The sequence below is a fragment of the Ctenocephalides felis genome, unplaced genomic scaffold (genome assembly GCF_003426905.1).
Source record: "Ctenocephalides felis isolate EL2017-DRISC unplaced genomic scaffold, ASM342690v1 CF-g0.4_SCAFFOLD_01886, whole genome shotgun sequence".
NCBI classification, from domain to species: Eukaryota; Metazoa; Arthropoda; class Insecta; order Siphonaptera; family Pulicidae; genus Ctenocephalides; species Ctenocephalides felis.
This window is the reverse complement of record NW_020538040.1, coordinates 132,203,338-132,231,253: the sequence shown is the minus strand read 5'-3', so window position 1 is coordinate 132,231,253 and position 27,916 is coordinate 132,203,338. Positions and strand designations below refer to the sequence as shown.

The 27,916-nt window shown below is 30.3% G+C and overlaps 3 protein-coding genes across 3 annotated transcripts in view; 1 reads left to right on the top strand and 2 right to left on the bottom strand.

The window, feature by feature from the left end:
* Nucleotides 1-1,851: 1,851 nt before the first annotated feature.
* Nucleotides 1,852-2,715, bottom strand: LOC113377556 (NADH dehydrogenase [ubiquinone] 1 alpha subcomplex subunit 12). The gene is made up of 2 exons (XM_026617916.1): nt 2,601-2,715; nt 1,852-2,274 (listed from the first exon to the last, which is right to left on the bottom strand). Exons 1-2 carry the CDS (start codon nt 2,693-2,695, stop codon nt 1,947-1,949), a joined length of 423 nt encoding a protein of 140 aa, XP_026473701.1. The 5' UTR covers nt 2,696-2,715; the 3' UTR covers nt 1,852-1,946.
* A 1,230-nt stretch (nt 2,716-3,945) lies between these two features.
* Nucleotides 3,946-5,830, bottom strand: LOC113377100 (U3 small nucleolar RNA-associated protein 6 homolog). The gene has a single exon (XM_026617295.1). The coding sequence runs from the start codon at nt 5,671-5,673 to the stop codon at nt 3,958-3,960; it is 1,716 nt and encodes a 571-aa protein (XP_026473080.1). The 5' UTR covers nt 5,674-5,830; the 3' UTR covers nt 3,946-3,957.
* Nucleotides 5,831-8,859: 3,029 nt separating this feature from the next.
* Nucleotides 8,860-27,916, top strand: part of LOC113377149 — a 91,344-nt gene continuing 72,287 nt past the window's right edge. The window contains exons 1-2 of the mRNA XM_026617364.1: nt 8,860-9,006; nt 20,414-20,624. Coding sequence (XP_026473149.1) covers nt 20,473-20,624 — 152 coding nt within the window. The 5' untranslated portion in view covers nt 8,860-9,006; nt 20,414-20,472. The remainder of the gene's footprint in view (nt 9,007-20,413; nt 20,625-27,916) is intronic.

Genomic DNA, 27,916 nt, shown 5'->3' with positions numbered 1-27,916 from the left:
AACATAAGCTCCGAGCGACATTTTTATAGTAATGCATTTATAAAAAAAATCTCTATTATGTAAAGGCATTTAGTGATGCAATTCAGTATGATTTTTGTTTTTCTCAAATCAGAATCACTTGACCTTGATAAAGATTTTTGTGCTAAATGTAAAGTTGTCAATTGCATTCCTTTTGATTTAAATGATGATAATATTATTTGATCTTTAACCAAACATATTGTGCTCCATTTTAAATTGTATAAATTTTTAGTAGAAATTAATATTATTTACTATTGGTATTTAAAGTTGGATTTGTCTGTTTTTATTTAGAAATATGATCGGTTATAACTATGAAAATGTCGTTTTGAACATTATTGATCTAAAATTTAAGATAAACTTATGGTCCTGATAATAGTATTTAACTTCCAAAATCTGTGAAATGTGAACATTCATATAAATAACATATTGACTAATTTTATCCGTGTGATGTTTGTATTTCACAATTTGTCAAAAGTTTTTATAGAAAAAAGCACTGAATTACTTTCCATTAGTGCTCTCAAATCCTATTGAATCATTTTGTATACTAAAGAAGTTAATTTAAATTCAAAATGTATATATTGCGTAAAAAATGAGTTGTTATAATTGAAATTTAAAAGTGATTACATCACAAATGCTAAAGAATATAAATCTATTATGAAGCATATTATTCTAATAATATTGATAAGCGTGATATATCTAATTTGTTTTATGAATTGCGTTTGTAAAACATAAAATTTGTAGGAAAGATTTCGTAAATTATAAAAAATGATTATTAGAAATAAAACCAGTACTTATTTCTATGAGATGACAAATCTTCTCAAATCCTTTCCCTCAGTCCTTTTATAATTTCCTACAAATTGAACGAAATAAACCTAACATAGATAAAAGAGAAATAAAAGAATTTGGACTGCTAAGTTCCAGTTAAAAGGTAGAATATTCTTTATTATATTGGAATATTTTGACTTTGTAAAAAGGTTTAGAGCACATTTTTTCTCCAAACGAATATGAATGGAGTTCATTCTTACTTATCAAATAGAAATACTAATTTATATTATAAAAGTTTTTAATTTTATTTTTATCATGATAATCTTTTGTCTAAGTATTCATGTCTTAGCTTTTCTGGTATGCCCTGGTATTTAAATAATTCATATTAAAGCACTTTTAATCAACTTTTAAATATTTACCACATACAATTTTGGGTAATGAAAGAAATACCTGAAAGCTTTTGGTGATTTGGTGCTAATTAAAAATTGGACTAAATAACCGCACTGCACAAATACAAAAATGTCAAATTAATTCTTATAAATAATGGTCTAAAACACTATAAAAAGAACCATGACAATTGTTTTTTGATAAGAGATTGATTCAACAAAGAGTGTAAATTATTTGATTCCAAGATGGGGCTGATTTTATATGGAAATGCACGCATACCCTTTGTTATAATATTACAGACAGAATGGATTTATAATCACTCACGATGGGTTAAGCCGACAGAGTGGTATTATTTTTTTAGCTCTTCTACAGAATTGTCAAATATTGCAAACTTCTACAGTTAATTTGAATTAAATATAGCTTATGTGATAGTATAATAATGTAGTTTTATCTTAATTCAAGGAGTTTAAGAAATATATAGAAAATAATTACATGCTTACAAGAGAAAATTTATTAATGATCATATTGCTGAAACATACTATATTAAAAAAATAATTATTAACGTAAAAATAATATGGATTAAAAAATGTGACAAGATGTTGAAGTTGGTGTGATAACAAAATCACACATAATTTTCAATAAAATATATGTTTATAATGTAAAATTATGTTTAACAAAAAGGATTCACATACAATAACTTGATCTTGTTCCATATATTTTAAATAGATATTACATTATTTACAATTAGACTAAGTAAATCCAAATATTTTCATGACTTATTTTGCATTGGGATTCCATGCCTGTATTTTGGGAACAGTAGTGGAATATGGAACATATTGACGATCTGTTCCAGATAAGTTTTCACTATGATTCGACATCCATTTATGATGCACTCTGGCTGGATCTTTTGTTGGAGGAAGATCCGTTTTGTAATGGAGCCAACCAAACCACTCAGGACACACTTGGGAGGCATCATAATTTAATCCAACATGTGGAGCATAATCGACCCATCTATTACGTCCGTAGAAGTATTCATTATTTTCATAATATTTATTACCGTATTTGTCTTCTCCTACTAGAGTGCCCAGTTTTAAATCATCTGTTCTAAAAAAAAACAGGCAACAGATAACAAATGCCATGTAACAATATAAATTATATATAATTATTTAATTAAGTACAACAAATGCAAGATGTAATAGCGTGATCTTTAACTCTAGATATACTAGATATTGCCAAAATTGCTTAGACCGTTCAACACCACTACTAATTGTTTGCACATAATGAGTCTAATCCATTAGTTTCAATTATGTGTAATTGATGGGTCGTATATCGCTTATAGCTAAATTTGTAAAATCAGGTTCCGTTGTATAAACAAATATTAAATCCTAAATAACAAGATTATTAATTATGCAACGAATTTATATTAGTACCTTGCCAGTTTTGCAAGACTTCCTCTAATTCCGCCATTAGCAGACACAATCCTAAATAAGCGAGCGACTTTATCTAGCCCTAAATACTTTGCCATATTGGCTAATATTACTAAACCTCCTTATTAAAAATTATATCAGGATTAGAATAACATTCAATATAATCATAGGGACCATATTACACAACTGTCAAAAATCAACCTATGACAGCGCCACTTTGTGAGAACCTTACGTTTTCGGCCATATTTGTAAATTCGAAATGTTCGCGCGGCGCTCCGCTCGCCAGTACGGCCAGTACGTTATATTATTATTATTATATTGTCTAGGGTTATAATTCCTGTCAAGAATATAAATCTGTAGTTTTATTTTGCATCTGGAAAAGTCGGATTATGTGCAGGAAAATCAAAAGCAAAAGCATGTGGTATTTCGTACTTGGATAGCAGCTCATGATAGCAATCAATTATATAATATTTTTTTCAAAATTTGTTTTGTTATCTATGAGATGAAAACCGGCTTTTCACGAAATTTATTTTGTTAATATTCTTTACTTCTCAGAAACATCTGCAGCAATCGTTTGAAATTACAAATATTTAATTCTGTATTCAGAAAACCTTTTTATGATTTTAGTTTTTATTCTAATTAGTGATCTAAAATACAACTATTAAATTGGTGAGATCTCTATACACCTATCCCCGTTTTTGATCTTACACGGTTTCTTAGCAAAATTTATTATATTTGCGTTTACACGAAATTATAAACACTAAGCTATATCTTGCTTGTATCTACATTAACATTTTCATTACTATATAGTGTCAAAATACAAACACTACAAATGTATGTTGCAGTCTGCAGATTAAGTTGCAGATACCAATTCTTAGTAGTCTATGTCTTTGATGGAAATATGTAAATAAGATGGTAACTACCGTTTTATGATCAAAACTAAACTTAATGTGTTGTTGAAATAAATTATTTGTTGCTCATTATATTAAAAACTAACAAAAAGGGCTATTTTATAGTGATTTTTGTTTAGCACGATTTTTCCATATAAAAGTAATTTTTTCGAGTTACTCGTTTTTTTATGGTACCTATCTTCCATGTAAAGTGGGGTATAGGTGTACTTTAAAAACATTTACATATAAGATTTTTATATTTCGATTAACAGCAAATTTAAAATTGTAACATACAAATTATTTACACATTTATCTTAACATTCTTAATTAACACTGGACAATTGTAACAATTGTTTTTATTTAGTATATAGTAATTTGTAAGGATATTGCATTATCTAACATAAAAATAAATTAAATGCTTATTTTCTATACAATAACATTAATATAAAAATGTTTCCTAAAATATCGTTTTACCCTTCTACTTCATTTTCAGCAAGAGATGATGTTAGTTGAGTAAAATCTAGTTCGAACATGTGTACCAAGTCTTGCTTTAAGTTATGTTTCGCTTCATTATACAAAATATTGACCTTTTCTGGTTGCCCCCCATCAGTCATTTCAAATTTAATAAAATCAATCCAAACATCTTTATTACATTTCCCAAATAACCTAGTAGCATCTTCATGGCACTTCCTCCAATTATCCATATCTGGATCAACTTGTGAAGATTCAAGTTGTGCCATTTTTCTATGTAAATCTAAACAGAATGGTGGAAACTGAACCAAGGCCTTATATGCATTTCGTGCCCAAGTAATATTCTTGGACATTGCAAGCCATTCGAGATACCTGGGCTTCATGGGTTGTGAGATCTTTGGAGGTTGTTGCAACGCCGCCAAAAACATTTCTTGAACTTTCTCACCAGCATCATCATCTGGTAGGGAAATAAAATACATAATATTTGCTTTCCAAATTAAATAAGCATCTTCACCCAAGGCATTTATAGCTTTTTCAAACACTTGTTGGCCAATATTATGCTCTCCACGACTCAAATGATATTGTAGAAGAACTAGCCAGAGATCTACTGATAACATGTTTTTATTAGACAAGTCACTCATTATTTTTAAAATTTCCTCCTCTTTTCCACTTTTGGTATTAAGAAGTTTTAACCATTCCATGTAGTGTTCGGCTTCCATCATCCCCAAACTGTGAGCTTCTTCCATTGCTTCTTCAAGTGCAATTCTTTCATCAACAATAAAACATTCACAATCACTATTCAACTCAACAAGAGTCTCAATGTACCATCTCCACATGTTCTTGGTTGGTATTGCCGCAACAGCTTCTTTGTATATAGACAGACACAACTCAAACCTTTCATTTGAACATTTTATAGTATTTTTATTCATCAAAGTTAGTTTTGCAATGTAATGCCAGACCTTTTCTTCTTTGGGATACATTTCTTTTAAATCACTTACAATTCTATCACGTAATGGGCGAGCAAAAGGATATTTATCTGCAATTTTCATTAAACCAATCAAAAAGTCTACATCTTTAATATTTTTTACAGCTGTATTATAAATAACCTCTGCCTGCTTGATGTCTGGAACCTCATTTTTCTTACCCGATTGTAATAAAGTCAAGTTAAATACTTCAGAATGTAAGCATGCATCGTTGGGGTGATGCCCTATGCCTCTGGCTAAATATGCAAGGGCATTTGCAACGTTGTTATTATCCTCGACTTCCCATTTAGCTGCCATTGCCCATAACTGAGTTTTATCCATATGAATCCGCAGCAAACGAACAAATGCTTTAGATATGGAATCTTTAAATCCAACACTTTTACAGTATTCTATATATGACATCCATAAGGATATATCAGCCGAGTAATTGCTTAAAGCAATTTTGTATAAACTATCAATATGCCTAGCAACTGACAAGTCAATTTTATCTACATCTTTCCTTATATTATAAATATCTCTACGTTTCTTAATATCTTGAAACAAGTTCGTCTCGAACATGATAAAATTTATAAAATCCGTTTTAGATTTTGTATGCTTTGCCAATTTGTGTTCAAAGTGTTTACGTCTTTTAATAAGGACCATTATTTCATCTTTGGTTGCTAATTTGTTTCTCAACATTAATTTCATCTCAGGAATCATTAATTCCATACGACTGTCGACGAACTCACTCATCTTGATATTATTTAGTAAACGTACTAAAAAAAAACTATATTCCGTTGTAGTCAACAAATGTATTTCGACTTATATTTTATAATAATCACAAAACAACGTGCGTGTCTGAACTGAAACGAAATTATAGGTTAGAGTAGAGTAGTCTAACAATCAGTTGTCATGGTCACATCATAAGTCTCGCCATAGACAACAAGACATCAAAGACCATACCTACTTCAAATGCTTTTTGAAATTTGAATTCAAAAACTAAATTACCATTTTTGCCCCTTATACGCACATTTTCTTGTCAATAGAAATCAAATGCTTTTTGAAATTTGTATTAATGAATTTTTAATTTTTGTTGAGCGACCTTTTCTATTGGGTTGTTTGGAAAGTAACTTTGTTTTTTATAGACATTTTGGCACATAATATTTATAAAATAAACAAATACTATAAAAAAATATGTATTGGCTATTTTAATCGAACATCTTTTGTCATATTTAGCATAACTCCGAGATCTTAAATTTTGTGATCGTAACTGGCAGAAAACTGATCAAAAGGCTTTTTGACCTCTTCATTTGAGGTAAAGGTTTTACCGCCTAAAATTTTTTTTATTGACTGGAACAAGTAATGGTACGATGATGGCAGTTCTGGAGAATGTGATAAATGCGGCAATATGCCTCAAGCAAGCTGTAAAATCTTTTGGCGATGCACCAAATTATGTGAGGTCTTGCGTCGTCATGATGCAATACTATACCTTGCTTGTGTGTTAATTCTTACCTTTTCTAACAAAGTACATCACCTAGACAATATTAGAATACCCCATGTTAATGGTACATCATTAAGTTTATCCAGCTGATGACATAAGGCATTCACATTAATTGTTATTTTATCTTGAAAAAGCTGAAAACGAACAACTCGATTAAAATATCACCAAACATACTCTGCATCACCTTTTTTGGCGAATTTCAGCTTTGCAACTGTTTTGAACAGGTTTTTCTTTTATGTTTTATGGGAAATAGCGTGCATTGTATTCTTTACATTCAAATTGATATTCCTAGTGACAATTTCCTTCAAAACCTAAACATTTTTAGGACTTTTCAGAGGCGAATAGCGGACGCTAGTGCGACGACATAGGTTTTTTTCTATGACAACCATACATTGAGCTTCGAGGAAAATCCCAGACCTTTTAAGTAGTGGGCATAAATTGTTAAAATTGATAAATTTGAACTCAAGGGGTTTTGATGTATTGTTATTTGCCGGTTTACATCAACTAATGCTTTTCTCGTGGTTTTATCAGCTTCAACCGTACTTTTTGGACGTGGTGCTCTTGGACACCAAAATACCAGAAATGAAATTTAGCAAACTAGTTTTGGCACTATTGTACTATCAATACGCCATTTCCATATGCTTCAGTCAATTTCATTTTGATTTAAACAGTATTTTTACTTTTTCTATACCAAAAGAGTAAAACATGTCGAAAATGCTGCTTAATTCTTTTCGTATTCAAAGTGGCACCACTAAAAAACAACAGCTTGTAATTAATTAGAATTTTTACACACAAATTTTAAAATATAAGCTTTCAAATCATATAATAATTATAGGGCTTAAGTGTGATTTTAGGTTCAAAAAAATATAGTTAGATCCTAGGTGGTAAAAAAATGAAGTGACTTTTCGAGCAACCTTATATTATATCATTCTAGGATTATTATATAAATCGATTATTAAAAAAGTATATTATAATTATTTATTGATAATCAATAAAAAAGTCTGATTATAATTATTAATTATATATATTTATATATATTTTAATAAATTATAGTTATCTATTATTTGTAAATGAAAAAATTGTCTGGTTAACTCACTTTTGTGTTTCCATTTACCTTTTGCCACCTATTCTATATTATTGGGATATTATTAACATTCTGGTCTTTCCTCGCAAAAGAATTTATAGTTTTCATTGTGGAAATGAAAATAGTAAGGGACAGAAAATAAATTTGTTAAAATGTTAGTGAATTTAATAGATCTGATTAACAATGCGATATTTATTTTTTTGATTGTGATAGATAGCAAATCTAGCATTCTGAATTTCGTTAAATCTTAAGAAAAAAAATAAAATTTTGTATGCAAACAGGAGGTTAAATTTTGTAGTTATTCACCAGGAGGTTTATATAATATTCATTAACTTCCCGAAGAAAAAGTAAGTTATTTTTTATTTGAGAAAATCCGAATTACTTATTTTATGTTATTTTGCAGTTACAAGTTTATTCCAAATAGTTTAGAATAGACGCTAAAATTTGAAATTCAATTTAATTGAGCGAATGTGTATGTGAGCCAAAATTTGTAGAAAAGATATTAGTTGGGAATCGAGCTGATGGGATAGTAAAGATCGGTGGGCCGTTCCTTCGTAATTAAATGTTAAATAAAGTTTTTTTTTGTGATTTTATTGAAACTTAACATGACGATAGAGTTCATGGTATAAACAAACAACCTAAAAGATTAAAGTTTTCCTTAAATATGACTATAGTATTCCATTCCTAATGATTAAGTAGATTAGTTAAACGTGCAATTAATACGTACGTGTTGGGAAGTTTATGCAACTTGTCACAAGGCAAAAGGTAAAAAATTGAATTGAATCATTACTCTTATTCTGATAACAGAACTTTACTTGACGCTGTACAAAATTGATTGATTTGCGGCTGTTGTTCTAATAAATCATATAAACGAAACAATCTGGGTTTCCGTTTAAATAACCGTTTGAAATAACAAACGTGAGAAAAGTATAATATTGTGATATGATAGTTGTCAGACGTTTACCAAAGTCTTTTTCAAGGTGAAATAGAATAACTTTAATAAAATATAATGATTATTAAAATTTTATTTATTTAGCCTTATTAGTGAAAAATCGCACACTAGATGGCAAGAGGATGTAAATGAAACTAATTTTCACAACATGATGAAGTTTTGTTTAAAATTTATATTGTATTAATTTATCTAATATATATGAACTATGCAATTTCAATATATTTATTATTTATACCATATTTATACTCTGCACTTATTTCTACTTTCACTTCAACAAATAACTTCAAAATGCAGGCGAGATCAGCGCCATCTCAATATAGTTAGTGCAAGTTGGGTTGCTATCTATGATCAATGAAAAGTTGTATCTGTGCTTTCAGTAATATTTTACCAAAATGGCAGCCAACGTTTGTTTGTCATTGTCATTTGTATTTATTTTTATCGTATAATAGAATATTATATACAGTTTAATAATTTTAATTGTGTATTTGTGCTATTTTTGTTTGGTATTTATAGTGTGCAACAAGTTTTATCATGTCAAGGGTTCGCAAGGTAATATTTCTTTGAATTTATCTGTCATATTACATTTAATTTGACATATTGTTTACAAATGTTTTAATAAATTTATAGAAAATTTCATATGTATATATAAAGATATATATATATATATATATATATATATATATACATATACATATATAGAATTTAGTGTAATTACTTTTACTCTATTTGCTATATTTATTTAACGTTGAATGAATTTTATGAACCTAATCATATGAATACCATTTGCATTATTTCAATTATTCTAAGCACTTAATTATATTGTATAACATCATATTTAAAGTTCTATGTTTCCAAATAATATTCGATTTGCTTTCCTAATAATTCTGCGAACGACTTTTCTGTCCGTGGGGTTCCGAATTTTCATTTATTTTTAATTCTCATTATACAATGGGTTAAAATACCGCTGAACAAAACAAAATTTTCATGTAATTTGCGTAAGTATAATATCTAAATGTGAATGAATAGGTTGCATGTGTAATTACCAATTCGAAACCAAATTATACTGGAATTGTTTTTATAACCCCACTTTAAATGTTAATGAGTGCATTTGTCGTAGGCCAAGCTTTACATGATTATTAAAAGATTTGACAGTGAATTATTTTAGATATAGTTATTTGTTTAAAATATGTTTACAAAATTATATATACCTATACCTAAATTATTATACCAATAACTTGTAAGTAAATTACACACGCATGTATACACACACATAGTTATATACATTTATATATATATATATATATATATTGTATATATTATATTTTGTGTATAGCTTCGAATAAAGAATCCAATTAATAAAAAGCTATCATGTTAGTGTAAATCAATTATTCAGGTAAATAAATCTGTTTTTTTTTTCTTTAAAAATCTTTTAGCGATTAGATATCTTTTATTACATTTGAATTCTTTGTTTGAAGCTCTATACACACACACAAAAATAAGGTAACCGTTGTTGCGCAAACAACTTTCAACATTTGAGTATGAATTTTGTTGTTGTGGACTTGGTAGGCACGCCGCTAACATGCGATTTCTATGTGAGGCACATAGCATTATAGCATATACACCTAGTTTGTACTTGACTGATAATAAGACACACGTACTTTGTTTTGTATCAGTTTCAAAAATGAAATAAACGATTGACTATTGGGCTTTTCAACGTCATAACAATATGTCTTCATTTGTGTTGTTTTGCGCAAATCACGATTAGGACTGACGTCATTACAAAGCCTTTGCACACAGTGGCGGATCCAGGGGGTAGGTCACGGGGGTCATGACCCCCCCCCGAGCTTGTCTTAAGACTTAGATAGAATACTAATTCAGCATTGAAATTACTTCATAATGATTTTATTTATGTATTTTGTTGCCAAACACATTTTATAACTTCAATATGTAACTTATTACAGAAGAACGGAGGAGTCAAAGACTCCCAAAATTTAACATACTCATTGAGAACTTTAATTCAATTATGTGACCTCCCCCCTAGTGCCAAAGCTGGATCCGCCACTGTTTGCACAATGATCATCCGACGATTTTGTCAATGTCAATGGAGTACCGAACTTCCAAATGGATGACCGTACGGCTCAACATGGGACCCATTGTCCTAAAGGGGCGTCCATTAATCACGTGAGCTAGTTTTTAAGGATTTTTGGATCCCCTCCCCCTTGGTGATACGTGGTGATATTCAAAATTAACACCCCCTCCCCGTCAAACATCAAGTGTATTTTTAGTTACGTGAAAAAACTTATTTTTTTTTATTTTTTTTGAAAATGATATACTCCTTCCACGTGATATTTCGAGATTTTTTGACGTCATAACATAAAACCGAACGTCATAACATAAAGCGAAATGTTATAACGTAGGACTCCACGTCTTAACCACTTCGGCACGGTTATTGGCCACGAAAAGTTGCTCACAGCCTGCATGCACTGTCCGTACTAGAGATGGGCTTATCATATCCGAAGCCGGATTGACTCGGATTTGACTCCGCTTCAGGGAGGAGTTATATCCGCTTAACAACTCCACGACTCCGACAACTTTGAAACCGAAATACTTGACACAAATGCGTTCTATAGTGCGTTGTTTATGCATCTAAGGATTTGTCAAATCCAATTTAATTTTTTGAAATAAAAATTTATGAATAAAATAAAATTAAAAAATATCAATAAAATAATTTTTCAAAATTTTCTTTTCACAAATAAATGACGAGTTGTAAAATTTTTTGATCGACCACATGATCGACTCAATGACTCGTAATTTTAACAGTGTTGACCAAAGTAAACGCGCAAAACTTGAGAATCAAATTCAATTTAATTATGTTCTTTCGATGAGAAAATAATTGATTTTTTGGATTAATTTTATATAAAAATAATGTAGTAAACTTTGTAATAAAAGCAAAACATTTATCATAAAATATTTTCACCAAATAATAATACTTCTGATTTCAAATTTTTTTTCTGCTACTTCCATTTGAGAATTAATATTATATCGGGTAGTTCGATTAGCATATTAAATTATATAATTGTGTAAAAGTAAAAATTTAATACTATATATTTTTTTCTGCTTAAATACTATTAACGTCACTGATATATTTCGCACTCTAAAGTGTTGTTATTTCAGACTATGGAAAAACCAGATTAAATGTATTTTGTTTCGTGTATTTTTTGATATGTATATTCCTGATTGCCGTCATTCACGGCCAAAGATTGTCGTAGTTAGAAATATGACCCCTTACTATTCAATAAATTTTACATTGGAGCTATTCACACTTGAACACAATTTCATTGTTCTGTATCTTTGAAGTAATATTTTTGTATTTTCTGGAAAAAGCGTATATCTAAAAGGTCATAAAACTGCCTCTGAGACGAGAAAGCGACAGCTTCCTTCCCAAAGCAAAACGCAGTAACAGATTTATAGTACCAGTTTAGGGAAGTTGGATATGACAAATCCGGTGAGACAACTCCACTCGGATTCACTCCGAGGGAGGAGTTGTATCTGAGTGATACCTCCGGAGTGAGTTACCCATCTCTAGTCCGTACGCATCATGTTCATATGACGGTCGTCCACTAAATGTCGAGTATACTCGTTGTCCATACCTAAGTGGTCAACGAAGGATCTTAATGTATCCATTATTTAGTGTTGAACTGAACATTTCAATATGTATAGCTTCAATAAAGTATTTATTTTCAAATGTTTTAATAACTAATTTGCATATTATCAACATTAATTTACTTTATTCGATATTGTTCTGTTCCTCGCTCGACTGTGATTTGCGTAGCAATACGCCCAGTAACGGCTTTTGTTACGTTTGTCAGGTAGGCCCCATTATCATCGCCGGTTGCCGCTTACTGACTGCACAGAAATGTAACGTATTCTCTCGGTCCACATAACATATTAACATGCGCACGTAAATTTACTGGAGCGCATATTTTGTTATTGACTATTTGTTACAATGAAACTGTAATAGTTGACTGAAAACTAGGTAGATTACATATTCAGGAGAAAAGCTCGAATTAAGATTTTTGATCGGCCAATTTTGATCAGAAACTGTTGTTTGTATGGAAAATTGTTGGTACTATAAAATAATAAAATGTTAGTATTAAAACATTTTGAATATTACGAAATCTTCAAATGTTTTTTGGGGGTTTTGAAATGGATTAAAATAAGAAGTGGGTCTTAACCAGTTAACCGTGATTGACGCATGATTTTGTATATTAACGAGTGTATTTGTCATTCGTATATATAATAGAATAGAATAGTACAATTCACTTCAATTTTTGAGGAATACAAAGCATATTCTGAAATATCGAGTTGTTATTTTGGTGGTATTTCATCCTAAGGCAATTTACAATAACTTGCCGAAAAGTGGAAATAATATACTCAATCAATCAAAATTAAGATTTAGTTACGATTAAGGTTTTATTAATTAAGGTGTAGTTAAGATTTCAAAAATAAAATTGCTTTTCACCAAATACTAATAAATGCTATTTCCAATTGATATCTTTCAGACAAATTTATAACACATGTAGATATACAACAAATCATTTCTAATTCGTGTTGCAGAAATGTATTTTTTGTTTAAGAGTGCAGGTCAACGGTGATCAGTACAAAACACAGAACGGTTATGCTTGTACGGTGCATCTACTAAGAGCACTAATTCCAAACTTCAAATATTTTCTGAATATCGAAAATAATTTGGGTTTTAATTTTAATTCTAGCTTAAATTCTAAACCTCACTTATATACTTGAAATAATTGAAACTTTGTAAGTCAGTTTATATAATTTTCAGAAATATGAGATAAGTTCTTTCATTCCAACTTTGCTTTATTAAGTTTAGTTCATATACTTTTCATGTAAACTTATATAAACATCATTTTGAAGCTCTTATATTTTGTTTATAAAATACAAATATGAAAGTTACAGTCATGCTACAGTATTTATAATAATATATGTATTTGAAAACATTTAATATTCTTCGAATATTTAACTACGGGTACGGGAGGTTCCAGCAATTTGCCTAAAGATCCCATACACCACTAGTTTATGCCAGATATTGGAAGACTATGTCAAACTATACAATTCATAAATTCTTCGAGTAGGTAACCTAAAAATAAATGTTTAATAGTTTTTTTTAACCATTGGTTAAAACGAAACGCAAGCGCAGCAATAAAATTCTCAAGTTTTCACGATAAGCAAGTTGTAAAGCATAAGAGAGGTATTTTGACAAGTTGCAAAAACATGTTGAAGATTGTTAAATAAATTTAATAATAAAGATTCTGGAATAATATACAAATATTCTTGAAAGATATAATTCAATAATTATAACTTATTAATTATAAGTTTTTGAGAAATAAATTTGAATTGCGCGCTTGAATTTCTCGTAATATATTCAGTATAATATAAAATCAACAAAATTATCCGAATTATCTGCAAGCAACAGAACAACTATGATTAATAATTATAGATACAGTGGGAATTAAAACTAAACTATTATTAACGATGTACTTCAGAATGTAGATATTTAAAATAAATATTTGATATAAAATTTCAGCAGTGCATTTTTCAATTCCAAGAATTCTAGGTGTTCTAGTCTGATCAATCCAAAGGGTAGGCAACTTTATGATTGTTTTCACTAACCTATAATTGCTAATTTTGTGCACAGTCTGCTGGTCTGCATAATAGCAAGACAAATTGATATCAACACCGAAACCATTTTGAGATAGCCAGAAGAAATCGAATCAGCAATAAATTCTTTAACACGTAGCCACAAATGACGGCTATAGCCGTCCGATCTTTAGCGATATGTAGGCAAATAACGGCCTAATAATTAATAATTTAATAATAGTTAATAATTTTCACTTCCAAACATACAACTTACACTCGATATTTCATCTGCCAATCATAAACAATTTAAAAAAAGTGTGTTTCTAAGCACGATCGTCAAATTAAAAGTATGCGGCAACGCGTTAAATATTGTTCTCCGCGATGCTATATAGATCCGCAAAACGCAACCTGTAACAGCAGAAATAAAAAATTGATTAATAACACTGCACGACACTAAAAATTCTTCCTGAGATGTTATGATAATTTTTATGTAATTCGAGGGAGCTGATTCCGAAAACAGTAACAGAAAGTTGGTAACAGCTCTAGTTGTTTCCCAATATGCTAGTTTTACCTCAAATTTCAATAAAAAATACAACATATTTCATTTTATACTATCAAAAGTCTTTTTACATGATTTTCGAGTGTGGACAAGATCTGACTGATTTTGTCATTAGTTCCAAAAGTTGTCAGCCATCATGGGGATGTCTTACCTTACTTGATATCGCTCCTCCAAAGTCCCGATGTCTTTGTGGATACTCTCGCCCTGCTTTTCGCTAATATCTCCAACATTTTCCGAAAACCGTTCTGAATAAGAGTGCGGTTGATGAATTCAAATCAGTCACATTAAATATACTAGTTTTAAATTTTTCCTGTATTCTTTTTTAACGTTGGTTTCTGCATCCATTACTTGGTAGACAGGAGATGTTTATGTTCCAGGTTGTTCATCATTAGCATGGAAAGGAATTGTGTAACTGACCTGATATAAGTGAACCTCAATACAATTTGGTGTGTGGTATGACCATTTGCTTCTATTGCCTGAATTTATTTCATTGGCATTTACCACACAGAAGAAACAATCGTCGTGGTGATTCTGAGTTTTTTTTCTAAACGATGGGGGTATTAAAATTATAGCATATCTTCTTTCTTTCGGATGATGGCGTAAACACACTATGCAATTCTTTCACATAGTATGAATAACCCATGTCTGATCCTCATTGCGCAATTCAGTTTTTAAGTGAAATACTATGTCTTTACGCAGTTCGACATAGGTTTCCGGTATTTGTCGAAAACATATTAACCACAGATGTAATACCATTACCTAACAAAACTATCTGAATTATGCACACAACGTCTTAGAGTCAAAGCAGATAAAACTCTTATTTATTCTTTAAACTACAATAATTATAGTCGAAATGATTAATTGGGGTAGTCCCCCAAAACTCAAAAACTGGAGCTGTTACGAAAAATCGGAAGGTATATTTGAAATCAGCGTGCTATTCTAAGTGGATTTAAAAAAGAAAGTTCGAAGAAAAAATAAAAGTGCTATTTTTGTCGCGCAGTGTAATTGATTAATTTTTGAAAACATAATCTAGGCACAGGTGGCAAAATAGCCATTTAATAACTGACAAAAATATTCCTAATAATTGAAGTAATAAAGTAAAATTAAAATTGAGCGAATTGAATGACAAGTGCTTTACATTATGTGCCTACTCTTGATCGATATAGTCTATTTGGAAACCGATTAGGAATACCCTTAAGCTTTGTTTTAAAATCGGGTTGTTGCGGTTAATAGACGGTCAATTTTGAGCCAAGAGTGATAGAGAAAAAAGTGACCTCTTTGGATTTCATTTAATCTCTATATTTTAATCAATGATCCTGATCCTAGTTTCAATTCATCGACGATCCTGTATTTAATTTGAGCATCCACTACTTGGAATGCAGTAATAAAATATATCAAGAAAATCGCTTTCTACGATTGTGATGGTTGCGATTTAATTACTCCTAAGATGGCCAAGAAACTGCCGGAGAATCGACAAATTTTTATCAACTACATCTTCAATGCTATTTTAAGAATAAAATACTCGCCAAATTAAGAACGGCAAAGATATCCCAATTTGGTTATTGACCTGTCAAGTTTACTTTCAATACTATCCAAACTACTGGAAAATTTTCTGCTTCAATAAGATACACTGTTTGCTACTGACTTCTTTCCAACTCATAAGAAGCAACACTCTACTTCACAACATTGCCGCAGAATTGTCGACCATATCAATAAAGCTTTTGAATTGAAACAATATCGCTCTGGTGTCTTCCTAGATGTCAAACGAAGTTTTGACGAAGGCATTATTACAAAAATCTTCATGTTTCTTTCTTCTGAATATCAGCAAATCCTGACATCGTATTCAGAAATCGGAAAATTTTGCAATTTTGCCCTAGAGTAAAACATTTTGAAATTCATTTTGATTGTTATTGAAAAGGTTTACTACTGGGTAACCTTTTAGATCTAAGGTTTAATATTTCATATATCATCGAAATTACTGAATGTCTTCCTTTTTGTAAAAACAGATTGTAATTCAATAAAGAGAAATAAAAAAAAAAAAAAAAATTGATTGTTGACGCAACTGAAAATGCCATATCACAACAAAAATAAAATTTATCAAATCCAGATTAAGCTCCTGAAAATAAAATATTGGTATACAAAACAATAATGATATTTATTTAGTCATATGGAATAGAGCTTTGTTGCTACTCTAGCAAATCTAACGTGTAGCGTTGTTGGTACAGAGGATTCAATCAAAACTACTCAGAATGATGTTAGGTGCAATCTCGTATGTTTGCAATACGACTCTGTACGATGATCTTAATCTTAATGTGTCATTTATTGAAGATATTATAAGAACAAAATCAACTAATCGTCATTACAAACTATAAAATCACCCTTCCGCTGGTTGTTGTATGGCCTATTAATTGAATTGTAACTAGTAACGCATGGCATGGCAAATTGCTTGAACTTTCCGTACCGTAATTAAACATTCGAGGAATGAAAATAATCAATAATTATTTTAAATAATTTCAAACAGATTATTTATTTACATACTGTAAACTTATAAGTGCTTTTTAAATTGGGCAACGAGCGTATTTTATGAACAACTTATGTGTACGTTTACAAGAGTGGATTTTTTTTAAATTTGATTTTTTTGATAATTTAGAATTTTTATTAGAAGTTTGAATTTATTAGGAATTTGAAAAAAACGTTTTTTCTAAATATTTTGAGAATTTGGAAATTTTTGAAAATTTTCAAAATTACTAAATTTTTTGTAAATGCATTTTTTGCACACCGTCTACTCAAGCAAAATGTTGTTAATCAATCTAATCGGATGATCCGTTCTCTCAAAAACTGCATAACCGTTTTTACACTCTTTGCGCTTCATACCTCCGATTCGGAGGCTCCGAAGCGGCAAAAACGCCTCGCGATTGAGTACGAACCGAATGATTTTTCAATTTTATAAATTGGTTATTCCATACTGTCGAAAATGTCAAGCACATTTGTTTGAACCATATAAATAAACTTCAAAATTGAAAATCTTGGTACGGAACCTAAAAAAAATTACACAAAATGTGTACACAATATTAAAGTCTCTATAAAATATCTTTTATATTGATAATTTGATGTACATATGTCTAATAAACATTTTTGACCGCCAAATGACACTTTTTTAACTTTTGAGAGTCCGTAACCGCTAGACCTGCCTTTCCAAAAATTTAATCAGTTATTCATCTTGTCAATACAAATAAAATGTTTTTTGAGTTACAGTAGAACTCCAATTATCCGAACTCCGACTATCCGAATTGCCGATTATCCGAATCACTTTCAGAAAAAAAATTGTCCAAAAAAGTCTAAGTAGGCTATTATTCTTCCACCCGCGAAGCCAGTGTAGGCTTCTATATATTATTTAAAACATTTATTTTATTTTATTTATTATTTACAACATGTGAAAATATCATGTTTCTTTCATTTAATTCAATAAAAAAATAGTGCAATATCAAATCGTAACTTGTTTTCTCTCCAATGGCAATTTTTTGAAAAAAACTCCGATTATCCGAATATTTGATAATCCGAATCGGTCCCGGTCCCCATTAATTCGGATAATTGGAGTTCTACTGTATTAAAATCGGGCGCTACGTTCTCTTAAAAACTGATTTACCATTTTTAGCACTTTTTGGCCTGTATCTTTGGAACGGTTAGACCTGCCTTCGCCAAAAACTAATCAGCACGTCTCCTTATCAATACGAATCGAATGTTTTTTAACTTCCCGTAGGGTAAGTTATAGTTAGACGGCGGCGCGGCGCTTACGCGCTTCGATATTTGAAAAAAAGTTCAAAATTTCCAAAATATTTCAAAATACACTTTTCTTCAAAGTCTTTTTTTCTAAAAAAAAAAATAAATTTTTGTCAAAAATTTATATTTTCTCAAAAATCTAATTTTTCAGAGTAAGTTTTTTTCAAAAATGTTAATATTTTAAAAAAAATTGTTGGTACGGGAAGTTCCAGCAATTTGCCTTAAGGCACGATGCCATGCGCCCCACTAGTAAAATTATTCAAATCGGTTGATCGGTGTTCCCGAAATCGTCGACGAAAATTTGTATCCGCACACACACATACATACATACACACACACACATACATACATCTATTTTTTCTGAGATATATCAAAATATTCAGAAACCTTTGAAACGTAAAGATATATAAAAATGTTCATTTTCGATTTTTTTTTGCGATTACTATAACTTGCCCTACGGGAATTTAAAAATATGGCCTATTAATTTGATCTAGTATTTGTATTCACTGAGGTAACTACTGTAAATAATTCTATTTAAAATGTAAATCAAAATTTTTTTAAATTATTTTTGAACAGCAATCAGAACCCAATAGTGCTATAAACTGTTGTGCTGATTTGACTAAACACTAGTCTGTTTGTCAGATAGCAACCCAATCAGTTGTCACATCTCTATATGATATATTACTATTACAATTTCTGTAATAGGGCGAGTATTTTTATTGGTGCAGCAATGCCGGGTGAGGGCTATTTTCACTTGGAAACATATTACTATTTATATTTCCAACTGATAACAGGCTGCTCGAAGTGGGTATCGAACCCGGGACCTCTGATTCAGGTCCCATCGCTCTTAACCGCTTACCTAGGGGCGAGCCCATAAATCAAAATAAATTATATGATGTAGTTAATCTTCCGATAAAATAAATAAACTAATTAAAAGTGGCATTTTGCCATAGGGCAAGTTGCAAAAACTTCCCAATAGGTGTAATAATTAACCTAATCAATCGAAATTGGAATTTAGATTTAGATTTAACTGTTTATTTCGAAAATCAAGTTTTCGCTTTCAATTAAGTCGAAACAATGCAATTTTCAATTGATATCATTCAAACACATTATGAAATCTTTAATTATATTAATTACAATGCACAGACACGTTCTTTTTTGTATGTCCTCAAATTGTAGCCTATTATTCTAAATTTTAATTAATTTATAAAATTCAACAAATTTTCGCAAAATTTGTCAACGCGGAGTCGTAATCGCGTTTTATCGAATGGTTTTTAAACTTTCGAGATCGGTTCTGTCATTTATTTTTTAAAAAAATAAAAACGTTGATGAAAGGTCGGCTCACATTCACACATACATACTTTTTCTCAATTTTAGTGTCGGGCTCGCCCGTAGGTAAGCGGTTAAGAGCGGCGGGACTTGTTTCAGAGGTCCCGGATTCGATACCCACTTTGAGCAGCCTGTTGTCAGGCAGCAGTGACAACGATTTTCACTTGAAAATATAGATAGCAATATGTTTCCAAGTGAAAATAGCCCTTGCCCGGCATTGCTGCACCAATAAAATGTCAGCCCTATTAGATTAATTCTAATAACAAAAAAAATCATCAAATATGGATGGATTGGGTTACCATCTAAAAAATACGAAGTAAGGAGAAGTTTCAGCCCAACAGCTCATAGGACGTAAGGTTCTGATTACTGTTCAAAAAGAAAAAAAAATTAGTGAAAACATAAATTAGCCTGTCGGATTTTCTGTCGAAAACATAAACTTCTCCTTCGGGAAGTTAATAATTTAGATTATTTTATATTGCGTAGTGCGATTTGAATTTGTAAAATTTTGTAAAACATTAATTTAGTATTAGGCTCTTAATAAATATAATAAAAATAAATAATCACTTAACTGTGTTGTAAATTTACGAATAAAATACTGAATTATGTTATTTAGTATGATATATTTTTCAGATTTTCCTATTTCTGTTGAAAATTCAATATAAGTTTTGCACCTAACTCGAACTGTAACAATGAGCGAGGACTCAAATCAGGAGAAATTGATATCAGAACTTAGGGCAGAGCTGGAGGCGATCAGAGCTGAGCGGGATCTCCTGAAAACAGAAAACGATCAATTAAAATTGCAGCTTGAGATGCTCGATTTGAAAAATGCGCATAGTAGCAGGTCAGTTCGCATTTTCTCTTCTCTTTTCTGAATATTAAATTATTGTTATTTTGTTATATAAGTTAGATATTCCATTTATTTTGGTTAAGGTATGAAAAATAAAAGAAATATGATTTATAAAAATCTTGTATATGGTAATCTGGTACCATAGTTGTTCATATGTTTTAAATTCGAGATCCGACAAATCGGTTGGTTTCATAAGATATTACAACTAAATGATGAATATTTGTATTAGACTAGCGCATGCCACATATTGTTCATAAATATCTGAATATGTTATTGAATTTATTATCAAATTGGTGAATCTTCACGATTCCATTTTCAATTTTTCAAATAAAACAAATGACATAAATGTACATAAGCGTGTCGAAAATAAAATTCCATAAAATTTTAGTACAAAATTTCAATAATAGAAATTTTTCCAATTTTTCGATATTAGCAATTATTATGGAATAGGTTTATGAAATTTTTGAAATATCAAGTTTAAATCGTCTTCAAAGATGTGAAGTAGGTGTCAGAAAACTTTGAAAACTTTTGAAAGAAAAACATTCAGAATTATATTTTTTGGAATTTTCATTTTCGTTTTTTCATTCATAATCGTCTTTATCATATTTATATTTGTTTCGGCTTAAATTTACATCATTTTTATGCGGGTTCCAAATTTTGAATCACATTTATTCACTAATAGGCATAATTAACTTCGAAGGAGAAGTTCATGATCTCGAGAGAAATTCCGATCTTTGTTTTCTTAAAAAAAAATTAAAAAATGTTAATCGGTACATCTTCGTTGTATTGTTTTGCAATTTTGGTACGTTTAGGTTAAATTTGCCTACTTTTGATGATTTTTTTTTGAAGATTGTGAATCGAAGAAAATCAGTAAGGAAAACCTTATATGAGAATATGCCTTTAATTTTAATATTCAAAATTCTATATATCTAATGTAATTCCCAATGAACATTTAATATTGTTTGGGTATGAATTATTAATTGGGGTTGAATATTGGACCCTTTGGGGGTACAGAGCCCTAAAATCGACCGATGCTCCATAGAGCGCATGCGTCCGCCCATTCGATAAATGAAGTCTGTCTGATGCTCATGCGGAGCATAGATCTTGTTTCCAACACAGGGAGAACCAACCCCACGACAAATTCTGATGAATGAAACTTGCTCAACATATTAATTTTAAGAAGTCTACTACGACACTAGATATAGTTTGTCAGTAACATGTGGTCGCAGCAATGTTTTAAAACCTAGAGGTGTATTGTTTTTTTTGAAGCAAATTACAAATATCAGATAAATTTTAGTTTTTTAAATTTTGAATTGTTTCAGGTATTCAACTTTTGTAAAAATTTTGAAATGGCTGCAATAATCAAAATAGGTTGTTTTACTAATAATTGAATATGCCGTAAAATACACTGTATACTACGCGGAACTCTATATAGTACAACAATAATTGAGGATTTATTATATCACTGCATAAAGATTAAAAGCTTTAGTGTGATAATTCAACTCGTGGCGATTTTCAAAGTATGTCGAATTCTAGTACACATGCATTATGTTTCACACACATGCAGCTTTTTTATTAATTGCATATTATATATTATTGTTGAATAATATATTTGCTTTATTTTATCAGTCATTTTAATTATTAATTCGATACACGATATTTATTGTATCACAATATTAGCATACAAATATTGTTTTGCTCTGGAGGCGCAACTTTCTAATTTGGAACAATGAACAGCATTCTTCTTGCACACTTTCTTTGCAATATGTTTGATGTTGTTTTATGTTTCTATGTTTATTTACATATTTATAATATACATAAAAACAAATATAATTCGCATATTGGTATATTAAAGGTTCAACGATGCTTTCGAACTGATCAATCTTATGACTTGTAATGATCTAGCGTATTTTTTAGCAATTTATTTCAATATTGGATATTATATTATTTTTTATTTTTTGAAAGAGAAATTGAAGATTTTATTAATTAATGTTATAATAAACGTTAAATTTGAGTGGAATACGAATTCCAGAGACAGTTGCTTAATTTAATGTGACAATATTTGAACAATTTTGCATTTTTATTTTATATTTTATCTAATTATAAGTGCATTTATTTGATTTTTCATTAATTCTATTAATTAGAATTTGTTGGATTTTTCATTAATTCTATTAATTAGCATTTGTTGTTAGGTTGTAGTAAGCTTATTAACCCTTCAGCAACGGATGTCATTCCTGGACGACATCCACAAGACATACGGATGTCGTCCATGGACGACATGTTGTGTTTGCCTTTGCTTCTAGATTTAACACTTTGAATTCTAATCTTTTATTGTAATTTATAGTTAATTAGTAGCGTAATTTTTAATTTTTAACACATTTTTATTAATAATGATAGAAATATCTTAGAATATATCATTGTGACTGTCCGCTCAGTAGTGCAACTGAGGGGCACAATGTTCCCGTACAGCAGCGACACTTCTACGAAAAGCACTTTCGTAGGGAAAAGTTTAACAGCTAATCATATTACGATGTTATTATATAATTGGGGCTTGTTGAATAAGTTTTTAATTTAAGTTTTTCAGTGCATTTTGATTATTAAATTTCACTTCATGGACTTCATATTCTATGTTTTAGATCGATACCTATTTTATATTAAAAATTAAGCTAAAACGGTTGCGGCAGGTTCATGAAAGTTATATTTTTGCATTATGTAATGACAGAATAAGATTTGAAGAATTCGTGTATATATAAATAAGCATATATGCAAGCACTGTAAATGCCCAGACAGACCTGCTTTACTATCTGTTTTTTACATACATTATTTAGTTGTCGAATGTGCATTTCATTGATTTTACACAAAAACGTGTTAGCATGGTGGATATAATAAGAATGTTGTACCGTTACACTTTTATAATCAATAAACTGAATAAACGATACAGTGTTTTGGGGTATTTCTGTCCTGTCCCTAATTCTGAAAGTTCCCTCTTGTCTTTGAGCTCACATTCTGTGTGTACCCCTCACGCGCAGTAGATCCATTGCATGGGCGCATTCAAGAGGGGTAGAAAAGGGAGGATTCTCAATCTATTTGGATTTTTCTTCATTTTATGAAGGATACAATCTGAAAATAAACTACGATATAAATTTAACAAGAGATAAACGGCTTCTTTAGAGATAATGGTAGTCAGTCATTTATTAATTTTTGGTGAACTTGAACAGTATGATAATTGAACATCCACGACTTTAAGTCGACATATTAAATACAAACAAATATTTTTTAATATAAAAGTATAAAATAAAAATTACAAATAATGATTAAAAATATCAAATTTTAAACATGGCAACGCCAACGTTGAAAAGAAATTGTACTAAAATAAACTCAATATACTGTTGTTTAGATTTTAGTACGATATTTGATGTGCTTCATGTGATGCAATAGTAAGTTTTTGTTCATTCTAAATCGATTCCATGTGTTATATACTGTAATATTGATACGGAATCTTTCCAAGTGTGCTTATAGCTTCATCAAACCATTGTTTCAATTTGATGATGCACCAATACACTGTCGTGGTATATTATATTTTGGATTATACATATTATCTTTATTTATATTAGAGATTTAAAATTATATATAAATAACTAATGAACAAACTCTGAATAAAATATATTTTTATTAAGAATTGATCTTATAAACTGCGCATTAAAATTAAAAGAACTTTCTATATAAAGCACAAATTATCACTAAAATGTGTATTGTATCTCTAATAAAACCAATAATTTTTTTAAGCGATAGGCGATTTTAATGCGAACGATTTGGAAGCGCCCTGCGTCGTGCAGTTACCGCCTCCGTATAGTACGGGATAAAGCGGCGTGCAGATGATGTGCCGGTTTAATAAGAGAGTTTGAAGCTTTGAATTGGTGATTAATAAGTATATATATATATATATATATATATATATATATATATATATACATATATATAGTATTGTGCTTTTGCAATAATGCACAAACTGTTTTAGAAATATGGAATATCTATGAGTATGCAAAATATAATAGTTCGAAATTTATCTATGAGTGCGTCATCTAATTACATGGACATATATTAGTTTTCATGCGTAATGCATCGTAAATTTTTCTTATCTATGAAGTATTTTTAGCACTAACCTTGTGTTAATTCATCATTTATCAACTGTTGTCATTTTTATTCTTTGCGTTTTTTGGAGTCTGACTACGGTGCATTCAAGTAGTACGGGCGACGACGGCGCGTTTCTCTATTATTGGTGTAGTGCGTGCGGCAACGACTTGATAGTACATGTGGTTAGCATGAAACTTTACGCAAAGCCCCAAATAATGTTAACTTATAATTAGAGTTAGTGATACGTTAATTATGTTACAAACGTTTTGAGATAAAATTATGCCTCATCTAGTTAAAACTAGCACATATTTACTACATTCTTCAGAATACTTTTTGTTTCAATCACTGGAATTTTTATTAGACGAAAAATCTTTGCTTCAAATAAATAGGTCTGAAAACCTTCGGTCGATTGTAACAATTGAAAAAAATATTACAACTATTTTATTTCTTTCCAATGCATAAACATTTATACAAAACCATAATAATATCTACTAATATTATAATATGTTATGGTAATCGAAAAAAACTCGAAAATGAAAGTTTTTATGTATCTTTACGTTTCAAAGGTTTCTGAACATTTTGACACTTTAAAAACTGTATATAATGTGTGTGTGTGTCTGTGTCTGCGGATACAAATTTTCGTCTATGATTTCGGATCAAACGATTTTAATAATTCAAATAACATTCGATTTGTATTAATGGGGCAGGTCAATTTAGTTTTTGAGAGAACGGATCATTATTTGTACTGACGAAACAAAGAACTGATTACATTTTTGGGAAGGCAGGTCCAGCAGTTTCGGAGATTCTACAAAAAAGTAAAAAAAGCCATTTTGCGGTCAAAAAAGATTATTAGATATATGCACATCAAATTATCGGATATTGTATAGCAATTATAATAATAATTACACATTTTGTTTTTATTTCTGTGGATTCCTTACTAATGTTTATCCGTTAGACTGCGACGTGGCGCTTACGCGCTTTGATATTTCCTATCTAAAATAGATACGCAGCGCGATTGCATTGAATAAAATTTTCAAAAAGTCAATTATTTTAAAAATTTTACAAATCATTTTAAAGCTTTTTTAAACTAGCTGTAAGTGGAATTCTGTCTTAAGGCAATTAAGGCATCGTGCCTTAAGGCAAATTGCTGGAACTTCCCGTACCAAAAATCATTAATTTTTTAACATTTTTGAAAAAAAATTACTTTGAAAAAATAAGATTTTTGACAAACAATTAGACAAAAAATTTCTTTTTTTTTGAAAAAAAAAATTTTTTTTGATTTTTTTTTTTAATTTTTTTTTTGAAAAAAAATGTTTTCTTTATTTTGACATATTTTGAAAGATCTAAACTTTTTTTCAAAGCAATCGTACTGCTTTAACTGCATAAAGACGAAATATCAAACCGCGTAAGCGCCGCGTCGACGTCTAACGCGTAAACATTGGTACGGAACCCATAGGAATGTAAACCAAAATTATACTTATTGTTAAAATCTCTATAAAATATCTGATAATTTGATGTGCATATGTCTAATGATCATTTTTGACCGCCAAATGGCTCATTTTTTTACTTTTTCCTCCATATCTTCGAAACCGCTAGACCTACTTTTATGAAAATTTTATCGATTCTTCATCTTATCAATACAAGTGAAATGTTTTCTGAATTATTCAAATCAGACGCTCTGTTCTCTTAAAAACTGAGTTACTGTTTTCGGAACTTTTTGCCCCGTATCTTCGGAACGACTAGACCTGCCTTTACCAAAAACTAATCAGCACGTTTCCTTATCAATACGAATTGCATGTTTTTTGAATTATTCAAATCGGTTGATCCGTGTTCCCGAAATCGTCGACGAAAATTTGTATCCGCACATACATACACACACGTACATACATACATACATACACACACACATACATCCATTTTTTCTAAGGTATGCTAAAATGTTCAGAAACCTCTGAAACGTAAAGATATATAAAAAATTTCATTTTTGATTTTTTTGCGATTACTATAACTTGCCCTATGGGAAGTTAATAAAGTAATATTATGTTCTATAGGGTACCAAATCCAGTGCCCTTTTCCTACAGCTCGCTAGCCACGAGTCTATCGTGTCCCGTACCCGTACCCGTACCCGTGCGTCGCGCGGCGGCCGTTTTGGCCCTCTCTTCGGTCTACGGCCTCGTGTGGAAGGCGCGCGCGTCGCTCGCATAGCCGTATAGTCGTATAGTCGTATGCCCTCGTTTAGATTTCCCGATCGGGATGTGATACGGCGCGTTAGTCTGACGTTCGCGAGCGCGCTGGATACACGAATCTAACGTTTAAACACTGTGCCGTGTATTTGTTTTTGCTAATTACAATATGCAACTTTGTTGTTAGTGTCGCAGGTGCCGTTTTCTATGTTTGTTGGATTCCCATTCTTTCTTGGGTTAAATTTCACTCAATCAGACTTTTGTTTTTCGGAATGAAGAAGAAAATCGTGGGAAGGATTAAAGGGCTATACATGTTTTGCTTTTGGTAGTGTGGTTTGACTATATATCTCAGTGATTTTATGCACAAAATATTGGTTTAGTTTAGGTTAGGCGTTAGTGGCAATACATTGTGTTTAACTGCTAAATTATATAACTTGGATATATTTACTCAAATCGCATAAGGTGAGTATTTGACGAACGTTGTCACATAACTGTTTATGCAGAACATTATGGGTTTTTAGGGTGGCCATGCTCGAATATTTTATACTTTATATTTCATTTAAATTATGTAGATCAGTTTATCTTTTGAAATTGTTTCAAGAAAAATTTCTCATGAGACATTACGAATTGTCATGATCAAATTAATAGTTTTGCGTTGGAGTTTTCGACATTTAAGTGGTATTGACATTTTAAAACTGGCACCGGAACCTCTGGAAGAAAGTGCACTATAATCGCAGTTCGAATCTGAAAATAAACAAATGTTTGTATATATATATATATATATATATATATATATATATATATACATGTGTATATATTGTTCGAAACTCTACAATATATATATATATATATATATATATATATATATAAACACGCGTGTGCGTGTTTTTATTATTGATGTATGAGTATAATTTTTGAAATAAAAACAGATATGTATATGAACTGTCAATTTTATGGCTCCTATTTTTA